Below are 16,191 nucleotides of genomic sequence, written 5' to 3' on the forward strand. Positions count from 1 at the left end.
GCCCACGCTACCACAGCTGTATCATCATCATCATCATCATCATCATCATCATCATTTTATTATTATTATTATTGCTGCTTTGCTAATAACAATGGACATTTTCTCTGTTATCTGACAAACATTCTTAGGTCCCAGGCACCTAAATGCATTTAATTTCTGTTCATTCTTACAGATAATACCATATTAATCCCAAGTTGGCACCAAATGTTCCAAAGTCACTGCCCTGAAATTCCTGTATAATCTATTTGTTCATTTCCACAATCATAAACATCACTGAAGTGACCTGACCTAGGTAGGAACATGCAACACAACTTCCAATATATAGTACCCAAAAGATGTTAAGGAACACCTGATCTGTCCTGCTATGGGTAACTAGTTGCAGAAATATGGAGGAAGGGTGTGTTCTTTAACTTTATTGAGTAGTACATGCTACACTGATCCACTCTTTACAGTGCCAATTTTTCTCATAGTAAGTTGGCTTTTAACAATGCTTTGAACAGTATTCCAATGTTATACCATGAGAGTGGAAAACCCAAAGAAATGCAATCTATAGATTGTTAACATTCTGGTAAAGCCAACAAGTATGGCGCCTGAACACTGATCTGGATGTGAACCTATAACCGTTAGTTTCAGATGAGCCCAAGGAACATAACTCTGCTCTGCACATTGAGGGTTCTTCGGACATATGGGCCACCCATACTCCCTTCTTGATTTAAGTCGAGTAGTATTTTCAAGACAAAAGCCATCAGCAGAACAGCACACCTGAAATTTGCAGACCATTCCATCTGCTGTGAATACAAAAGATTTAAGTATATCTGTGAGTACAGTGGTATTGACTTATAAGATCTAAGTGATAAGAGTGAGCATGCTTACATCACATGGGAGAGGTCAGCTATATTACTGGGACTGGTGAGACTGACGGTTTTGTTGCATTAACTTCATTCATGTCCATCTTCATTCATGAGAAGACTAATGCAAATACACATTTATTTCTTCAGCATAAACTGTTTATTCTAATCATGATCCTCCCCATATAACTGGACAGGGTCATGACCCTCTACCTAAGCCAGAAATCCCTCTGTTCAGCCACCATACTCCATACCTGAACTGACATATGTGTAGACAGATCAGACACGTTTTTACAACAGAATCTTTATTCACAACATATTGCACCAATAAACATGATTTCCATGTCATGTTCACTGTCTAATAACCATACCTTCATAAGCGCTTTGTGTCCTAACACAGGCGTCACCACGTGTGTTCCCCGACATCTGGTTTTATAAGCAGCATCAATACATTACCAATCAAGTGGGCTACTACAGGTAATCACTGTAATATAACTATAATTTTTTCCCCAAAGTCTTCCTCTGTTAGGATCAATCAACAAACATCATGTTCCTGATGGGGCCCGTGTCCACCATGTCTTCACCTGATGCCTCAAGATTGCAAAACATTTTTGGTGAACCACTAAGCCCAGTTCCATGATTCCATGGTCTTCAGTCTGATACAGACAAGTTCAATATTACAATGTTCTGCCAGTCTTTTTTAGCTATCCTTGTTTCACTCACATACATGCAACAGTAAATACTGTATAACTGATTATATATATCTGTCTTTGCTAACCAGTTGCACATCCATGATGACTGCTTCTATTCTGTCAGTCTGTGGTATCATCCTTGAGTATGAATTACAACAGCTTGCTGTACAAAGTATCTTCCCAACTGTACCAGAACAAGATACAAAGGTAATCTCCACTGCACCCGAAGTCCAGGACAGCAACACACAGCAGGAACTCTTAAAGGATTTCAAACATCTTGTCCACCAATCAAATGGTAAATATTCACAGGCAACTTTTATCTAGCATATGTCTTTGTCCATTAAAATGAATTCTGAAGCTGAAACTGAAATGTTTGAATCAACAGCTTCTTTGGTAGTCAACTGATCAATGCATTAATCCCCACAAAATCCAGTATGTTGCCCACAGTCCTCTTGAAGAATGTTGTCTAACCCTATGACAGTCCCAAGGAACCATGTAATGCTGTCTAGACAAGTAACATCTTAAGTCAGGCGACTGGAACCTCACAACCATTTAGACTCCTCCTGCTGGATCTGGAGCCTGGCATCTGTGTTAGGACAGAGTGGACAGTTCATGGAGGACATCCTGCTGGTGACCTGCCAGATTGGACACACCGCGTCTCACATCACAGATGATGAGGCGCACCTGAAACAAGTAATCAGTGTCATGTCATTTCATCATATAAGGTAAATAATTCTTGGCAACAAGGCTAAGCTGAGCATGAAATTGATCCTTATTAGCATAGATGAGAGCCGCCTACTGGCGCTTGCCAGTTTGAGCAAAGGCGCCCAAGGTTGTCTGCAACAAAGTGTAGTGCGAAGGGTGAAGCGTGTGGCCTGTTCACTAGACAACATCTGCTCTCCCTTTCATAAACCAAATGGGTTTCCTCACTGTTGTGTCACCGCCTACTTCTAGAATGGACAATGAAAATTTTCAAAGTGTGGGTACATCTGAATAAGTATAGACACTGTGGACAAAAGGAAATTTATGGTGAGACTTTTAACAAAGTTAAAGTCATAGCTAAGGACTGAAAAACACAAGTATAAATCTGTGCTTGAGTTAGAACCTGTTGAACCTGTAGAACAATCCCCAGATGGAACAAAGTTTGACAACCAATTCTAGTTCAAGTCACATTTAATGTTATTGCGCTTCTGACATAAGATCAATGAGCATTCACGAGCCTCAGTTGCCACTCACAATCCTACTTCGATCAAATTACCTCATTAATTATTCAATCATTGAATTATCTGTGGTAGTGTGTTCTCCCGCTTGGTGAGAGCAATATCCGTTAATTCCCTTTCATGGAGTGTCGCCTTCCATGTACACCCCAGAAGCTCTTTGATGTCTGTCTAGTGGGACAAGGGGGCAGGAGGTGAGGGGAAGCCTTGTATGGCTGTCAAGACTGTGTGTTTTGGTCCTGGCCTTCGGGTGGCGATGGGATGAGTAGTGGAGAAGTAGGGGTAGTAATATTAACGTTATTATCATTAACAGTATATATATAATCCCACCGGAAGACAAAAGACTGTAGTGTTATAGAAACTTAATGGCCTTTCTATCCCAAAATGAAACAGTTTTAGCATGCAAGGTACCCAACTTCAGCACAAAAACAGTTAGATGGCCTTGATTTTTGTCAAGTGTAAAGATGATGTTCTGGCCCAACCAAGCCAGGATACTTATGGGAAACAGTATTTCTGGGGTCTGACCTGAACTTGAGTCCAACCACAAAACATGTAGTGTTTCAGGGGCTGAACCTGCCCGTCAATTTGAACTGGACATATTTTATGGAAGGCTGCGGCAAACTTGACCTTGAATACCAGCTGGGGACATTTATTGTATTTGGAGGCCTAATGTCCTTGAAACAAACAATGAAAACGTTGTTGTGCATGTAAGGACTAACATGCCCTTGAGTTAACTATGTCTTGAGGAAACCTACTAACCTGAAATCTCCACAGCATTAGCATTGCATGGTGCCTTACCAATATGTCTGGGCTAAACTACGCCAGGAGGTTACCATAGTTACCAGTCTATTAGAACATACTAGGACAAGGATCAATCTAGAAAACCAAGAACCATGCTTAAGGAGAGATACAATTCTACTTTCTAACCCTGTTACTTTTATGATAAAAATCTTGAAATTTCTGTACAAATTTTGTATCGGCATGTGCTGGCTATATAATGAATGACAGAAGGATTTTCAGCACACATATTCTCATAAGAACGTATGACTTTGGAAATAATCATTTATCAAAATTGTCTTATGTCTATAAAATGTCATATATACTTCACTAGAACACAAAACACTTTCACCATGTTTACAAAATAGCCTATCTACGTAACAGTATTGCAAAACAATTTTGAACGACAAAATTTCAAAGCTGCAAGCCAACGTCCCGTTATGAAGAAATCAATAGCGGAAGCTAATTTAAACATGTTCACAAATGGAGATGGTGACATGGGAATAGTTTTCTGGAATTAGAATGAACTATTTTAAGGAGACGTAAGTCACTGCACTAGAGCTAGCTGATCCTGTCTGAGAGGGGCAGAGAGAATAGCCAAACCATTCTACCAATAAGCCTGACTTTGTCATTTGCATCTCAGGGCAGTCGCGGACTAATCCTCGATCAATATGTGGTAAATCTCATCAAAGCAAACAAAGTGGCAAGTGCTTGGCTCAGGCCGCATTAATGGAGGAAATAAATACAGGTAGTGATACAATAGAGCCAGCGTAACCCCAGAGTCGTGAAGGCCTGTGTACTGGGGAAGATTACGGACCTCCTCGGTGTATAATGCACTCGGAAATATTAACTCTTTACTTAAGCTAGGCTAAGATGGGAAACAGGCTGGCTTCAGTTGCAAATTCCTGTATAATAGTTTGTGGCAAAATACATTTTTTGCTCTAATGGAATTAGAAAATGGAAGACATTAAAGACACCTAAAGTAAAATTTGAGTAATATTGAACCATATTAACCAAAAGTCTGGCTTAATGAAGAATGTGAACTTCAGAATGACATGATGACACGTGCATTATTAAATATTCCCTGGCTTCTGTGAAATCCTTTGTCACCAATAGTCTTCCAAGAATATATTGGGAAATAAATGTTCCAGTTACTTCAATTTTATGACTCTCTTAATAATTACTGTTCCTTTTATGTTCTGGTCATTCTAGGAATATTATATCTAAATCGCTTTATGGTGGGTGCTGCTCATGGAACGAAGGGATTCATGGGTAACAGATTTATCACTCTAACAAACATATAATAAGTAATACTGTGGGTACACACATGATCTAGATCATGAATTACCTCAAAGAGGCTTAAAGTTCTTATGCCAAAAAGCCAAACACAAGTAAAACACAATTATCAGGTATTCCTGACACATATACACTGTTGATTGTCAAAAGAGAAACATACAAAATTATAAGCATACAATCGCTAATCAAGAGAGCAATATTTTGTGCTTGGGTTTTCTTCCCTTGAAACGAAGCATCTGACTGAATCTGGTTGGAATGGGTGGGTGTACATTCTTATGTAACGAAGACTTTTTATTGGCTGGTACATTTGCCAAAATGCAGAAAGCTCATTGTGTGCATATAGAGATGATCTATTTGATTGGCATTTCAGAAGTATGGTGAGTAATGAGAAAGTAAGATTCTTTTATGGATAACAATTTCTTTCATGATATATGATGCAACACTTTGGTATGGATTCAAGCAAGAGTGATAACGGTATAAGAATCCATACATCATACGTCACATAATAGATGAAGTTGTGAATAATATGAATGATATATAAAGAGATGTTGTGTTTTGTAAATACTGCATTTTTGTACTCTCTGCATTTCCGTTCAATCCAATCAACAAATACTGAGACGGTGAACTACTGCATAGCTGGAAATTCTCGTTTGGCCAAGTACAAAGCAGAACTTGACAGTGACAAACTGAGTTTGCACCAGTTTCCGTCCGATCCAGTCATCAAAATTAAAAAAGATGCCAGTTTGTTTGCAACTCACAGATATAATAACATGTCATGTGTACAAGTATCACACCTGCCTCTCTGTGTAATTACATTCTTCAAAAAAAGAAACGCAAAATGAAATAAAACAAGTCATCAGAAGATGACATATCCCCCCTGCCCCCACATATTTGAGAGGACAAATCATCTGACAGCTACTTGATGTTTTCTTAGATTAAGTTTCAATTGTTTCCATGGAAGTCATGAAAAATATAAATGCCATATAACTGTAAACAGCAAAAAGCACCACTTCAAGATCTGCCAAGATCTGAAAGATATCAAATGGTTTTCGAGTTGTGCCTATCCCTCCATTTTGAGACTAGGTCAAAATCGTTTCCATGGAAACTGGGAAAATGATAAATCACAACGTCGATGGTGTAACATGGTGCTGCCATGGAACCTGGCATAATGGATGCGCACATGGTTTAGCGATCCTGTTATATCCTTAAGGGACGTGATGGTAGAGACCGTGACGTCATGAATGTTTTGCTCCTAATTGCATCAGACAGGTGGACAGATTTGGTGAAGAGAGTGTGGACAGATTTGGTGAAGAGAGTGTTATGGTGTGGAGAGTGATCTCATACACCAACAGATCAAACAGCCAATCGATACATCGACGAGATCCTCTGTCTGCATGTCCTTCAAGTCGTCGACTGTCAATGGCAGCTCTACCAAAAGGACAACGCCAGGCCCCACAGGACGAGAGCCACCGTGGACTGCCTTGCCAATAACAACATCAACACTCTCCTTTGGCCTTCCAGATCCCTGGATCTAAACCCATTCGAACAATTTTGGGATTAGATCGATAGATGGGTATGTCAACATCGTAATCCACCACAGAATCTTCAAAACTTCTACAGGCTGCAGGAGGAATGGAGAAGGATTCCACAACAAAACATCCAGCGACTGATTCGATCTGTACCCAGGAGGTGTCTGGCAGTGGTAGCAGCTGGAGGTGGTCATATGAGGTACTGACTTCAACACCACCTGGTGGACAGCTGTAATGACTGGGATGACTGTTATTCTCATGAAATATGGACAAGATAGCAATGCATTGCTCCACAAAATTTCATTCACATACTTTTGTTTTCCACTGATCTACACATCCTTGAATAACACCAATTTTTCATTAATATTTGGGTTTTGCATTTCTGTTTTTGAAAAGTGTACATACCATGACAGAGACAGAACCCATGAGACATAAAACAATGTATTCTGTTTATGGCCATAGCCTGATAGGTGTTTAGTTCAAATTGCGTGTGGTCACTGACTGAAGTTGTGTATTGCATACTGTCATTAGCAGACAGGAAGGCAGACAAATAAGTGTTAATAAAACAGACATTGAGTTTTGTCAGTGACAGAGACAGCTTGTCACAATCAACACATCTTTCTATGTTTCCACAGACATGTATTAACATATTTCAGTTTTCAAGCTGAGCAATTTCTAGCAATGACATCAGTATATGTAATACTACAGTTTAATAATACTTGTCATTTCGAATTTACAGTGAGTGATTGAGTGAATTTACTTTTACACCACAAACAGCAATATTTAAGCTATATAATGGAAACTAGATCAGACAATCCAGTGATCAACAGCAAGAGCACTGATATGAGCAATTGAGAAATGACGTGTCAACTCAGCCAGTGAGTATGACCACCAAATCCTGTTAATCCTCTTATGACAAGCACAATCAGTTTTAACCTTGACCTAAACAAGTATTGGAATGGCTAAAGCAATAACATTATAAATAACTGTGCTGTGCCAGCTGTGCAGTCTCCATGGTAACAGTTTCTTGGTCACAGTGTGCATAAAAGTATAATAGCTATTCCGGTAAAGGAGATGCAGCATTTGGTTGAAAATATGCACTAAAAAAATCCCAACACGTCCCCTTTGTTGACATCAGGTCTAGATGAACCCAAATTAACAAACCTTGTAAACATGTAACTGACAATTGTGACAAAACATCACTAGGACACCATGATCGTCCACTGCTCTTTTAGGCATGGTCTTAAAGATCCAGATGGAGATTACACTTTTTTCTCCTAATCCACCAATGGTTTGATTGCAACACACACTATACAGTAACTGCGAAGTCTTGATACATTATACAGTGAAAGAAAGAAATATTATCTTAATCTGGAAAACTGTATAAATATTGTATTACACAGTAACAAGTAGGGAATGTGGAAGATCTTATAAACTTATCTATTCTCTTGTCGCCAAGCATCTGCTCAAGGCAGCAAGTAATCAAGCAGTAATCAGACCATAGTTTATGTTGATATGAGTGAGCTGGTGCTCAGTTGATAATTTCACATGACTTGGCTGCATTTATTAGTTTGTACAGTTTATAGATAACAATTAAGAATTTTTGATAAAATAAATACAACAGATTGAAGACCAGATTCTGTATCCACAGTGAGATTTTAGTACTGTGTGAGTTACAATCACCTTAGTACAAAGAATGCTTTGTGGATTGGGACTTCAAACCATTCAGTGTCTAAACTTCATATTTATTACGGGTTTGTTTACATTAAATTTCTGGTGTTTTATCTTCATAGTGATGTCCATAAAATGGAAAAAAAACCCATTGAAATCCATTATTCATGTAATGTATGCAACCCCTCTATACAGGAGAGGGGTAGCCCTGTGGTTGAAGAGTTCGCTCATTACGCTGAAGACTGGGGTTTGATTTCCAAAATGGGAACAATGTATGAGGCCCATGTCTGGTGTCCCCTGCCATGATGTTGCTGTAATATTGCTAAAAGCCACACTCAGTCACTCTACACAGACAGGTTGTTAAAGTGTGCACAATACTCAAGACAACACTGAAAAAGGCTGCACCAACCACTGGCAAAGTAGTAGAATAAGCTGGACTGTGGACAAAATGTGTTTACAAGATTTTGGCAGAGCATGGCAGTGAGCAAACCCATCTGGTTTGTGAAAGGTAGAGCAGATGGATGCTAGTGCATATGCAGTGCATGACGTTGAGATTGATTCCGCTTGTAGCAGCACACACCTTGCTCCTTGGACACTCATGTGGTTGGTGTAGCACTTGATCCCAGACAACCTGGGACCCCTTTGCTCACAATAGCAAACGCCAGTGGGCAGCACTTGAACATGCTAATACAGGTCAACTGTCAGGTCGGTGCTCAACTAGCCTACAGTGAGAACACTAGGGCCACAGGGGCCTTCACTGGTGGGGATAGGCACATAGCCTTCAGTGAGAACACTGGGGGTGCAGGGCCTTCACTGCTGGGGATAGGCACATAGCCTACAGTGAGAACACTGGAGGTGCAGGGGCCTTCACTGCTGGGGATAGGCACTCAGCCTATAGTGAGAACACTGGGGGTGCAAGGGCCTTCATTGCTGGGGATAGGCACATAGCCTACAGTGAGAACACTGGGGGTGCAAGGGCCTTCATTGCTGGGGATAGGCACATAGCCTACAGTGAGAACACTGGGGGTGCAGGGGATTTCACTGCTGGGGATAGGCACATAGCCTACAGCAACAGGACTGATTTTGTTGCGAGAGAGGCCTCCACATCTAGGCAGCAAATGCAGCATAGACTGTGTTATCTCACAGGACTAATACTTAGCTTACTGGTGAAGTGATAATTAAAATGCAAAAGGCTCTAAAACATAAAACAACTGAGAGTAAGTCTATCACTTACCAGCTGCGTGAAGAAGCCTGTCTCTTTTGGTTTCTCGGAGTACCTCTCATACTGATCTAGACTGTCCTGTAGCTTGAGAGTCAGCGTGTCATAGTTGCTCTTCACAACCTCCAACACCTGGGGCAGCACAAGGGCAAAGTCAGGGGCAGCAATATGGTGGACAGTAGTCATGATATTGACTATCCTTCTTTACTACATTTAGTTGTGAAACAAGTGATTTCTACTGCCTATCTGACAGCTTCAACCATGCATGCGTCTCAAAGATAGAATTTGTTACATTTGACCACTTTCAGAAAGGCATTTGTATCCATAGCTTTCAGCCATGGGCGTAATGCCAATTTACACTTGTCAGAGGCGTACACAAAGTAACTGATCTTGACAACAAGTTGTTCGACTTCCATATTTGGAAGTCAAATCGCATGGGTTAGACGGTTATTTGATGCCCCAAGTATAACAATGTTACACACAAGGACTCTGTTTATCATGTTTTTGATACTTAATATCCCTGTCTCCTGGGCTTATTCCATGCAAACAGATGGCTTATTATTTCTGAATCCACATTACTTAACACTGAAACTAAGGTTTATGTGGCCTATGTACAATGACAAACATTTAGAACACAAGTTTTCACAAGCAACCGGATTGTACATTTCTTTGCTGATTTTCTTTGGATATTTAGCTAAGCAGTTTATGACATTTATTCCGGTAATGTTATTTTCCACAGAAACCTTCAGAGACAGATGATCAAAGACAGGGAGAAGTCACGCAATAGTTACCTGCTCCTCTGTGAGGGAGGACAAATGGTTGGCTGCAGCCCAGGAATCTACTTTTGGCGTGAAGTGGTTGATGATGGCTCTGAAGTAAGATGAAAATCATTGGTCATTCCAAAAGAAACAGCTACCTCAGCAACAATATGTCTAAGTAACAGGTGTATCTGGTTCTGTATCCTGGATGGGAGAAACAATACTATAAATGTTTCTTTGTCACTTCTTTAGTGTTGCAGTTGGTGCTATTACGCAGTATAGTGATGGAGTAGCGACGAGGTTAAAGCAGTCCTTGGTCACACCAAAGTCTGGGGTTTGATTCCCTATAAAGGTACAATGCATGAAGTCCATTTCTGGTGTCTCCCATGATGATACTGCTGAATATTTCTATACGTGTAAAACCAAATTCACTCTTCCACAGTATCCACAACCTTTCAGAATCAATCTTCAACAGTCTCTTTTTAACTCTAGTAACAACTTGTGGCATGCAACACATTTGCAACGTGAGAACACCCACATCGTAATGATAATGATACAACTAGTTGCAGCTGCGTTCTACGACACAGGATTTGTCCTTATTCCTACGACAAGTTGCATGCTCTCAATAAACCAAATCACTTAGATCTGTGGCCAGTGATGGACCCACACACATATTATTTTCGCAAATCACTACCTAAACTCAACAATCAAATCAATATTATTCACATTTTGAATTCAGTTTGGCAAACAAAAAGAATAAGTTTTTATACATTAACAATAAATAACAGAATCTGTCTATGACAAGTGAATTTCTCAAGGATTAGATGATTTTTGTTACTGAGCTTAACCACCTAGGTCTCCTTTCACAAAGTCACTTAGGTAACCTTAGTGCAGTATTAAAAAATGGGAGTTCAGGTTAACCTTAGTAAAGGTTGCTTCCTGAATGGAGTCCCTGCTCCAGTTTCACGATTGTTATTGCTAGTGTAGGTATCTACCAATACATTCTAACCCAGCATTACCTGTTGTTGCTATGGACATACCTACCATGCAATTTTTCATGACAATCAGTCATGCTTATTGCACCTCAGTTGGTGAATAGTCTATAAGGTGTGGACATGTGTGACATTGCAGGAAAAGGACAGGCCTACCTCACATTTACAAGATGGTTGGTGAGTCTGGCTGCTGAGTCCCTGTGCTCACTGTCATTGGTGGTGTAACGTAACGCTGAAAAACACATTACAATCTTAATAACTCTTGCATTTGGATGATATTAGATTAAAAGGTGATGATCAACACAGTACAGACAGGGAATCAAACCTGGTACGCTGCAGGAAAAGAAAACACGTTTTAGGCACATCCATAACAATATTATTCAGAATTCCAAAACTACCAAAAGGCACTGTGCTATAGTTTGGTGAAGAAATAGTGAACAGTTTCAAAGTTCTGCTCCAGAAAAGATAAATGAGCACAGACAGACGGACAGACCTAGCGCATTTTTATACCACCAGCAAAATGTGTTGCAGAGGACAATCACCCTGGGTTCAATTCGCAAACAGCTACACAGGTCATCCGTGTTAACACCAAATCCCCTTTTTACATCAAAACTTTAGAAAACACGTGAAACATATGATGATACTTTGGATCTCAAACCCCATTCACTTAGTGCATCATTTTTATTGACCTTTTTGCCTCAGCTGCATTTAGAGAACAATGCTGGCATGTTTATTCTCGTACCAATGACAAAATGATGTATTTGTTCAAGTTCACAAGAACTGTGATGTTTGCATGACTCTACTGTGGCTGGTCACTTACCCATGGAGTACAGATTGTCAAAGACTTGATGCATACGGACCAGTTCGTAGTACAACTCATCATAGCTGTTTGGGTTGGGTAAAAATGTATCACCATACGTGATGAACAAGTTGAACACGTTTACAACCTGCAACCAGAGAAACTGTTATTAGTCACAGACTCTAATAAGATTATCTAGACCCATGGTGGTTTCGGGTAGAATAGGTCTTCAGCAACCCATGCTTGCCATAAAAGGCGACTAACAGGATTGGGTGGTCAGGCTCACTGACTGGGCTGACGCATGTCATCAGCTCCCAACTGTGTAGACCGATGCTTCCTGTTGTTGATCACTTGATTGTCTGGTCCAAACCCAATTATCTACAGATATATAGTTGTAATATTGCTGAATGCGGTGTAACACTTAACTCACTCACTCACATTTTCTATCAGCAAGTAAAAGCCATTTGTGTGAGTACAAACTGCACAGAATATACACAGACCTACATAATGAATGACAAGAAAATCTTACCTTAGAACAAAGATGAAAAATGTTATGTTTTTTCACTAGCTGAGACTCATGAGACATGATGAATTTCAGGAGGTTGATGAGAGCTGAAGTAAAAACATGCAAAACAACTAGTTTAGCAAGCAGTTCTCATACAGCACTTTACTGCCATCAATCAAAGAAGATTTAAACTGATGAGTCACTGTCAAAATACACTTAAATCTCATATTCATGCCTGTGCTATATTTCATATAAATCTGTTTTTCCTATTTTTTCTTTTCACTGATGGACAACAATTCCACTACCACTTTCTGAACCATTACATATCAGTTTTGGTAAGTTAAAATCAAATAACTATATGCAATGTATGTCCATCACAATTTCTGCCATCTTTTCTGTCATATTATATGTTAACATTAAATCAGTGCAATAACTGTAGTATATATTTGACATTTTCAGGTTTGATGGTCTATGACCATGGTTTCCTTGAATCCTGCAAGTGATCGTCCTCACCTGTCCACATCTCTTTCCATGGGTGCTGTATCCGTACACGGCAACGCTTCTGGTAGCACAGCACTCGATGGATGATCCCCAGACATCGCCTATATCATCATCATCATCATCATCATCATCATCATCATCAAGAAAAACTCCTAATACACAATTGGTATTACCTCTACTGTGTTCTAACACACCTAGGTCTAACATCCTGAAAAATAGAAAATGACTTAACCATAGATGTGACAGGAAGTCGTCACCAAGTCATATTATGTCATATAAACAGCCACCTCAGAAACAGTTGGATATGATGACTGACCAAGCATCACAGACAATGGCTGCTGGGTTTGGAAGCTAAGGGAGGTAACTCTGCAGTGGGCAAAATGTCATCAGTTATCGTTATCAAGGTAGATGTATTCAGTCATTTTACCACAATACGATTTCATTACGGCAAATCAGTATGAAACTATATCTTCACATTCACATAGAAAGTAATGGCAGAGCCTGCTAGAGACTCTGATAGGAGAAGCATATTCAACTCACAGGTAAAGTTCCATTGGGAATGTTTTCATCATATGACTCATGACAAACTCCACCAATAAATCTGTAACAAAAATAAACAATAACAACAATTATAGCTAAAAATGAATAGAATTATCATTAAAACACCCGCACATTATCAGAAATGACCAGGCCACTGTAACTTCATAATGCTCGCAAAATGCTTGACGACAGGCCATTATCAAGCCTGTTGTTAGGTGACGTCATAAGTAGCTCAGCTGTTGATGTTCAAACACCTACGGCTCGTTTGAACTTGGGTCCATTATTGACGATACATCTGGCTCACATTCATCACATGTACCTGTGCCATTATGAAATTTCTTGCCTGTGCCAACCATAACAATTGTACCATAAATTACCACATACAGCAGTGAAAGTATCAACTTGAAGCCTAATGCTGAGCACTGAAACCAATGGCAGCTGGTAGTATTGGCAAAAGCCAAGGTTGTATGTCGTATGTCTGTATTTGTAAAAAGTGTGTCAGTGATCTCCTTACTGTTGTTAGCAGTAAATGCTTCTAAACAGATGATGTTGTTTGTATTCTGTTACGAGTGTGTATTTTCTGTATATTTTGTTATTAATTCAGTAATAATTATTATTGGGTCACAACATTTAGTGTTTTGAATAATAATTATGATGGGTCACATTTCGTTTAATAGCTGGTCAACCCTTTTAGGAATCTGGTTTTCCGGAATTTATCTGCTCCTAGTTTTCTATGTGTTTACTTCCGGGAGACTTACTCGAGGGCATTCTACAGTGTTGACGATTGTCGTAAATGCCCGAACTTTCGGGAAATGACTGAGTATACATATAAAGGCTGGTTTCCGTGTTGAGGGCGACACTCATTCATATTAAGTGGAGGATACATATCACTGCCAACGCTTGATTATCAAAACCCATCAACGCCTGAATCTACATTATCTGCTGTCAGACCGATCACTGTGTTTACATTCTGCATAGTTGATTACCTCTCATACTGAGACTTTGGTGAGTTTGATATATTATATCTTGTGACCCATTGCCCTAGATTTTGTCTCATTTGTACTGAATTTGTAATCAGCATTGTGACTATTGACTTGTGACTTTGTATGCCATGCTCTCGTTGCATAATAATACAATTTGAACGTTTACGACTTGTCTTTGGTCTGTTTTGCTGGTTCACAGGGGATTTCTTGCATTGTTTGTCACGGTAAATTCTTAACCCTAACAATTCTTATCTTTTTAAAAATTATATTCATTTTAGCTATAATAACCGTAATGCTATCTTTCAGGGCATTATCATGTGCAGAAGCTCGAGGTCTTTCCTCAAGTGCCCGACGAAGGAGGGCAGTTGAAAAGACTGGTAGCTTCTCTGGCCCTCAGTTTGTATGCATACATACAGTGATACAGATTTATCCAACTAAAAAGGCATCACAACCTATCAGAAGATACAATTATCTACAGCTACAAGTCTGCAATATGAATTAAGCACTGCTTTGAACTTCAGTTTCACGAATGCAATGTTCATTCACATCTAAAGTGTCACCAAGCAAGATGAATGTTGTGCTAACAAACAAAGGACGTTTAACCCCACCACCCAGACATTTCCTGTGGCGGACACTGATTAAACCACTGGGAACCTTGTCCCCTTTAACACCATCATGTCATCTTACCAAGCAAAGAGCACACCAATGGTCGAAGAATCATCGTTCGGTCAGCCTTCACTTTCCGGTGACGCATCGGCTAGGGAGACAGAGAAATGATACCTTGTCAGATATGACCATTCTTGACACACAAGGATCTGGATCATATGAACTACTGACAGGTGTAACCAATACACACAAAATAGCAGAATCACCATGGAGAAGACTACTTAGATTGACTGTATGAGTGATTTATCTTTTATGATAATTGTTGAAGAACTGTAGTAACAGCTAAGAATTCCCACATGAGGAATTAAACATAAGTCCTTGTATAAAGATGTTTGTTTCTTGTTTAAATACACGCTCTTCATGCTATATTCTATGGCAACAGTCTACAAATAATCAAGTCTGGACCAGACATTCCAGTGACAAACATTATGAGAACTGATCTATGTAACTGAGGTACAATGACATGTATCAACGAAGTCTGCAAGCCTGACCACCCTAATCCGTTGTCACCTCTTCCAACAATCTGAAGGCCAGGGCTCACCTGCACAAAGCAGTCTTAGTGCTACAATGATTGTAACTCCCATTCTCCAACATGAACTTAAGGTAGTCATAGCGCTAAGATCACTTTATGCAAGTCAGCCCAGGTCTAAGCCACATCACCCTGGTGGCTGAATACTCACCAGTCTGTGTAGCGGCACACGGAAGGTCATGTTGACATCATGCATGAGGGAATTGGCGTACTGATCCTGGAATGTGTGTGTATTGTTACTTACTAGGTAAAACTGATGGACAAAAGGTATACCTTCCATTTACTTTAACCTCCCTCTATATCAGAACATTTACACTGAAAACAAAACACTTAACACCTTCTAAATAGGAAAGAAAAAGTCTAACAATCCCACAAAGTTATATATGAAGTAAAAATGTGGGTGCAGTATGCACAAATGTACTGCATGGACAAAAAACAATATGAAAGGCATCCCAAGGAATACACAATAACATCCATTTTTACAAAACCTTGGCACTGAATAGAAAGTTTCTGTAACTAAAAATATTTTTCAAATCTTAGTATTTTGTCTAGTACACAATTTCATCACAGGGCATTGACATCTCCTGTAATGACACTTGAAATTAATAAGCAAAGGTCTTCCTGTTTTGTAGGGATGTAGGCAGCCACGATCCTCGTAATGAAACAGTT

The 16,191-nt window shown here is 39.6% G+C and overlaps 1 protein-coding gene across 1 annotated transcript in view; it reads right to left on the reverse strand.

Moving 5' to 3' along the window:
- Positions 1–1,136: 1,136 nt before the first annotated feature.
- LOC137265937 (armadillo-like helical domain-containing protein 3) overlaps positions 1,137–16,191 on the reverse strand; it is a 64,623-nt gene continuing 49,568 nt past the window's right edge. Inside the window, exons 18-27 of the mRNA XM_067801415.1 lie at positions 15,674–15,739; positions 15,015–15,084; positions 13,345–13,405; positions 12,817–12,905; positions 12,328–12,410; positions 11,820–11,946; positions 11,156–11,231; positions 10,041–10,119; positions 9,265–9,381; positions 1,137–2,224 (exon numbers count right to left, since the gene is read on the reverse strand). Coding sequence (XP_067657516.1) covers positions 2,132–2,224; positions 9,265–9,381; positions 10,041–10,119; positions 11,156–11,231; positions 11,820–11,946; positions 12,328–12,410; positions 12,817–12,905; positions 13,345–13,405; positions 15,015–15,084; positions 15,674–15,739 — 861 coding nt within the window. The 3' untranslated portion in view covers positions 1,137–2,131. The remainder of the gene's footprint in view (positions 2,225–9,264; positions 9,382–10,040; positions 10,120–11,155; positions 11,232–11,819; positions 11,947–12,327; positions 12,411–12,816; positions 12,906–13,344; positions 13,406–15,014; positions 15,085–15,673; positions 15,740–16,191) is intronic.

This window comes from Haliotis asinina, chromosome 15 (genome assembly GCF_037392515.1).
Source record: "Haliotis asinina isolate JCU_RB_2024 chromosome 15, JCU_Hal_asi_v2, whole genome shotgun sequence".
NCBI classification, from domain to species: domain Eukaryota; kingdom Metazoa; phylum Mollusca; class Gastropoda; order Lepetellida; family Haliotidae; genus Haliotis; species Haliotis asinina.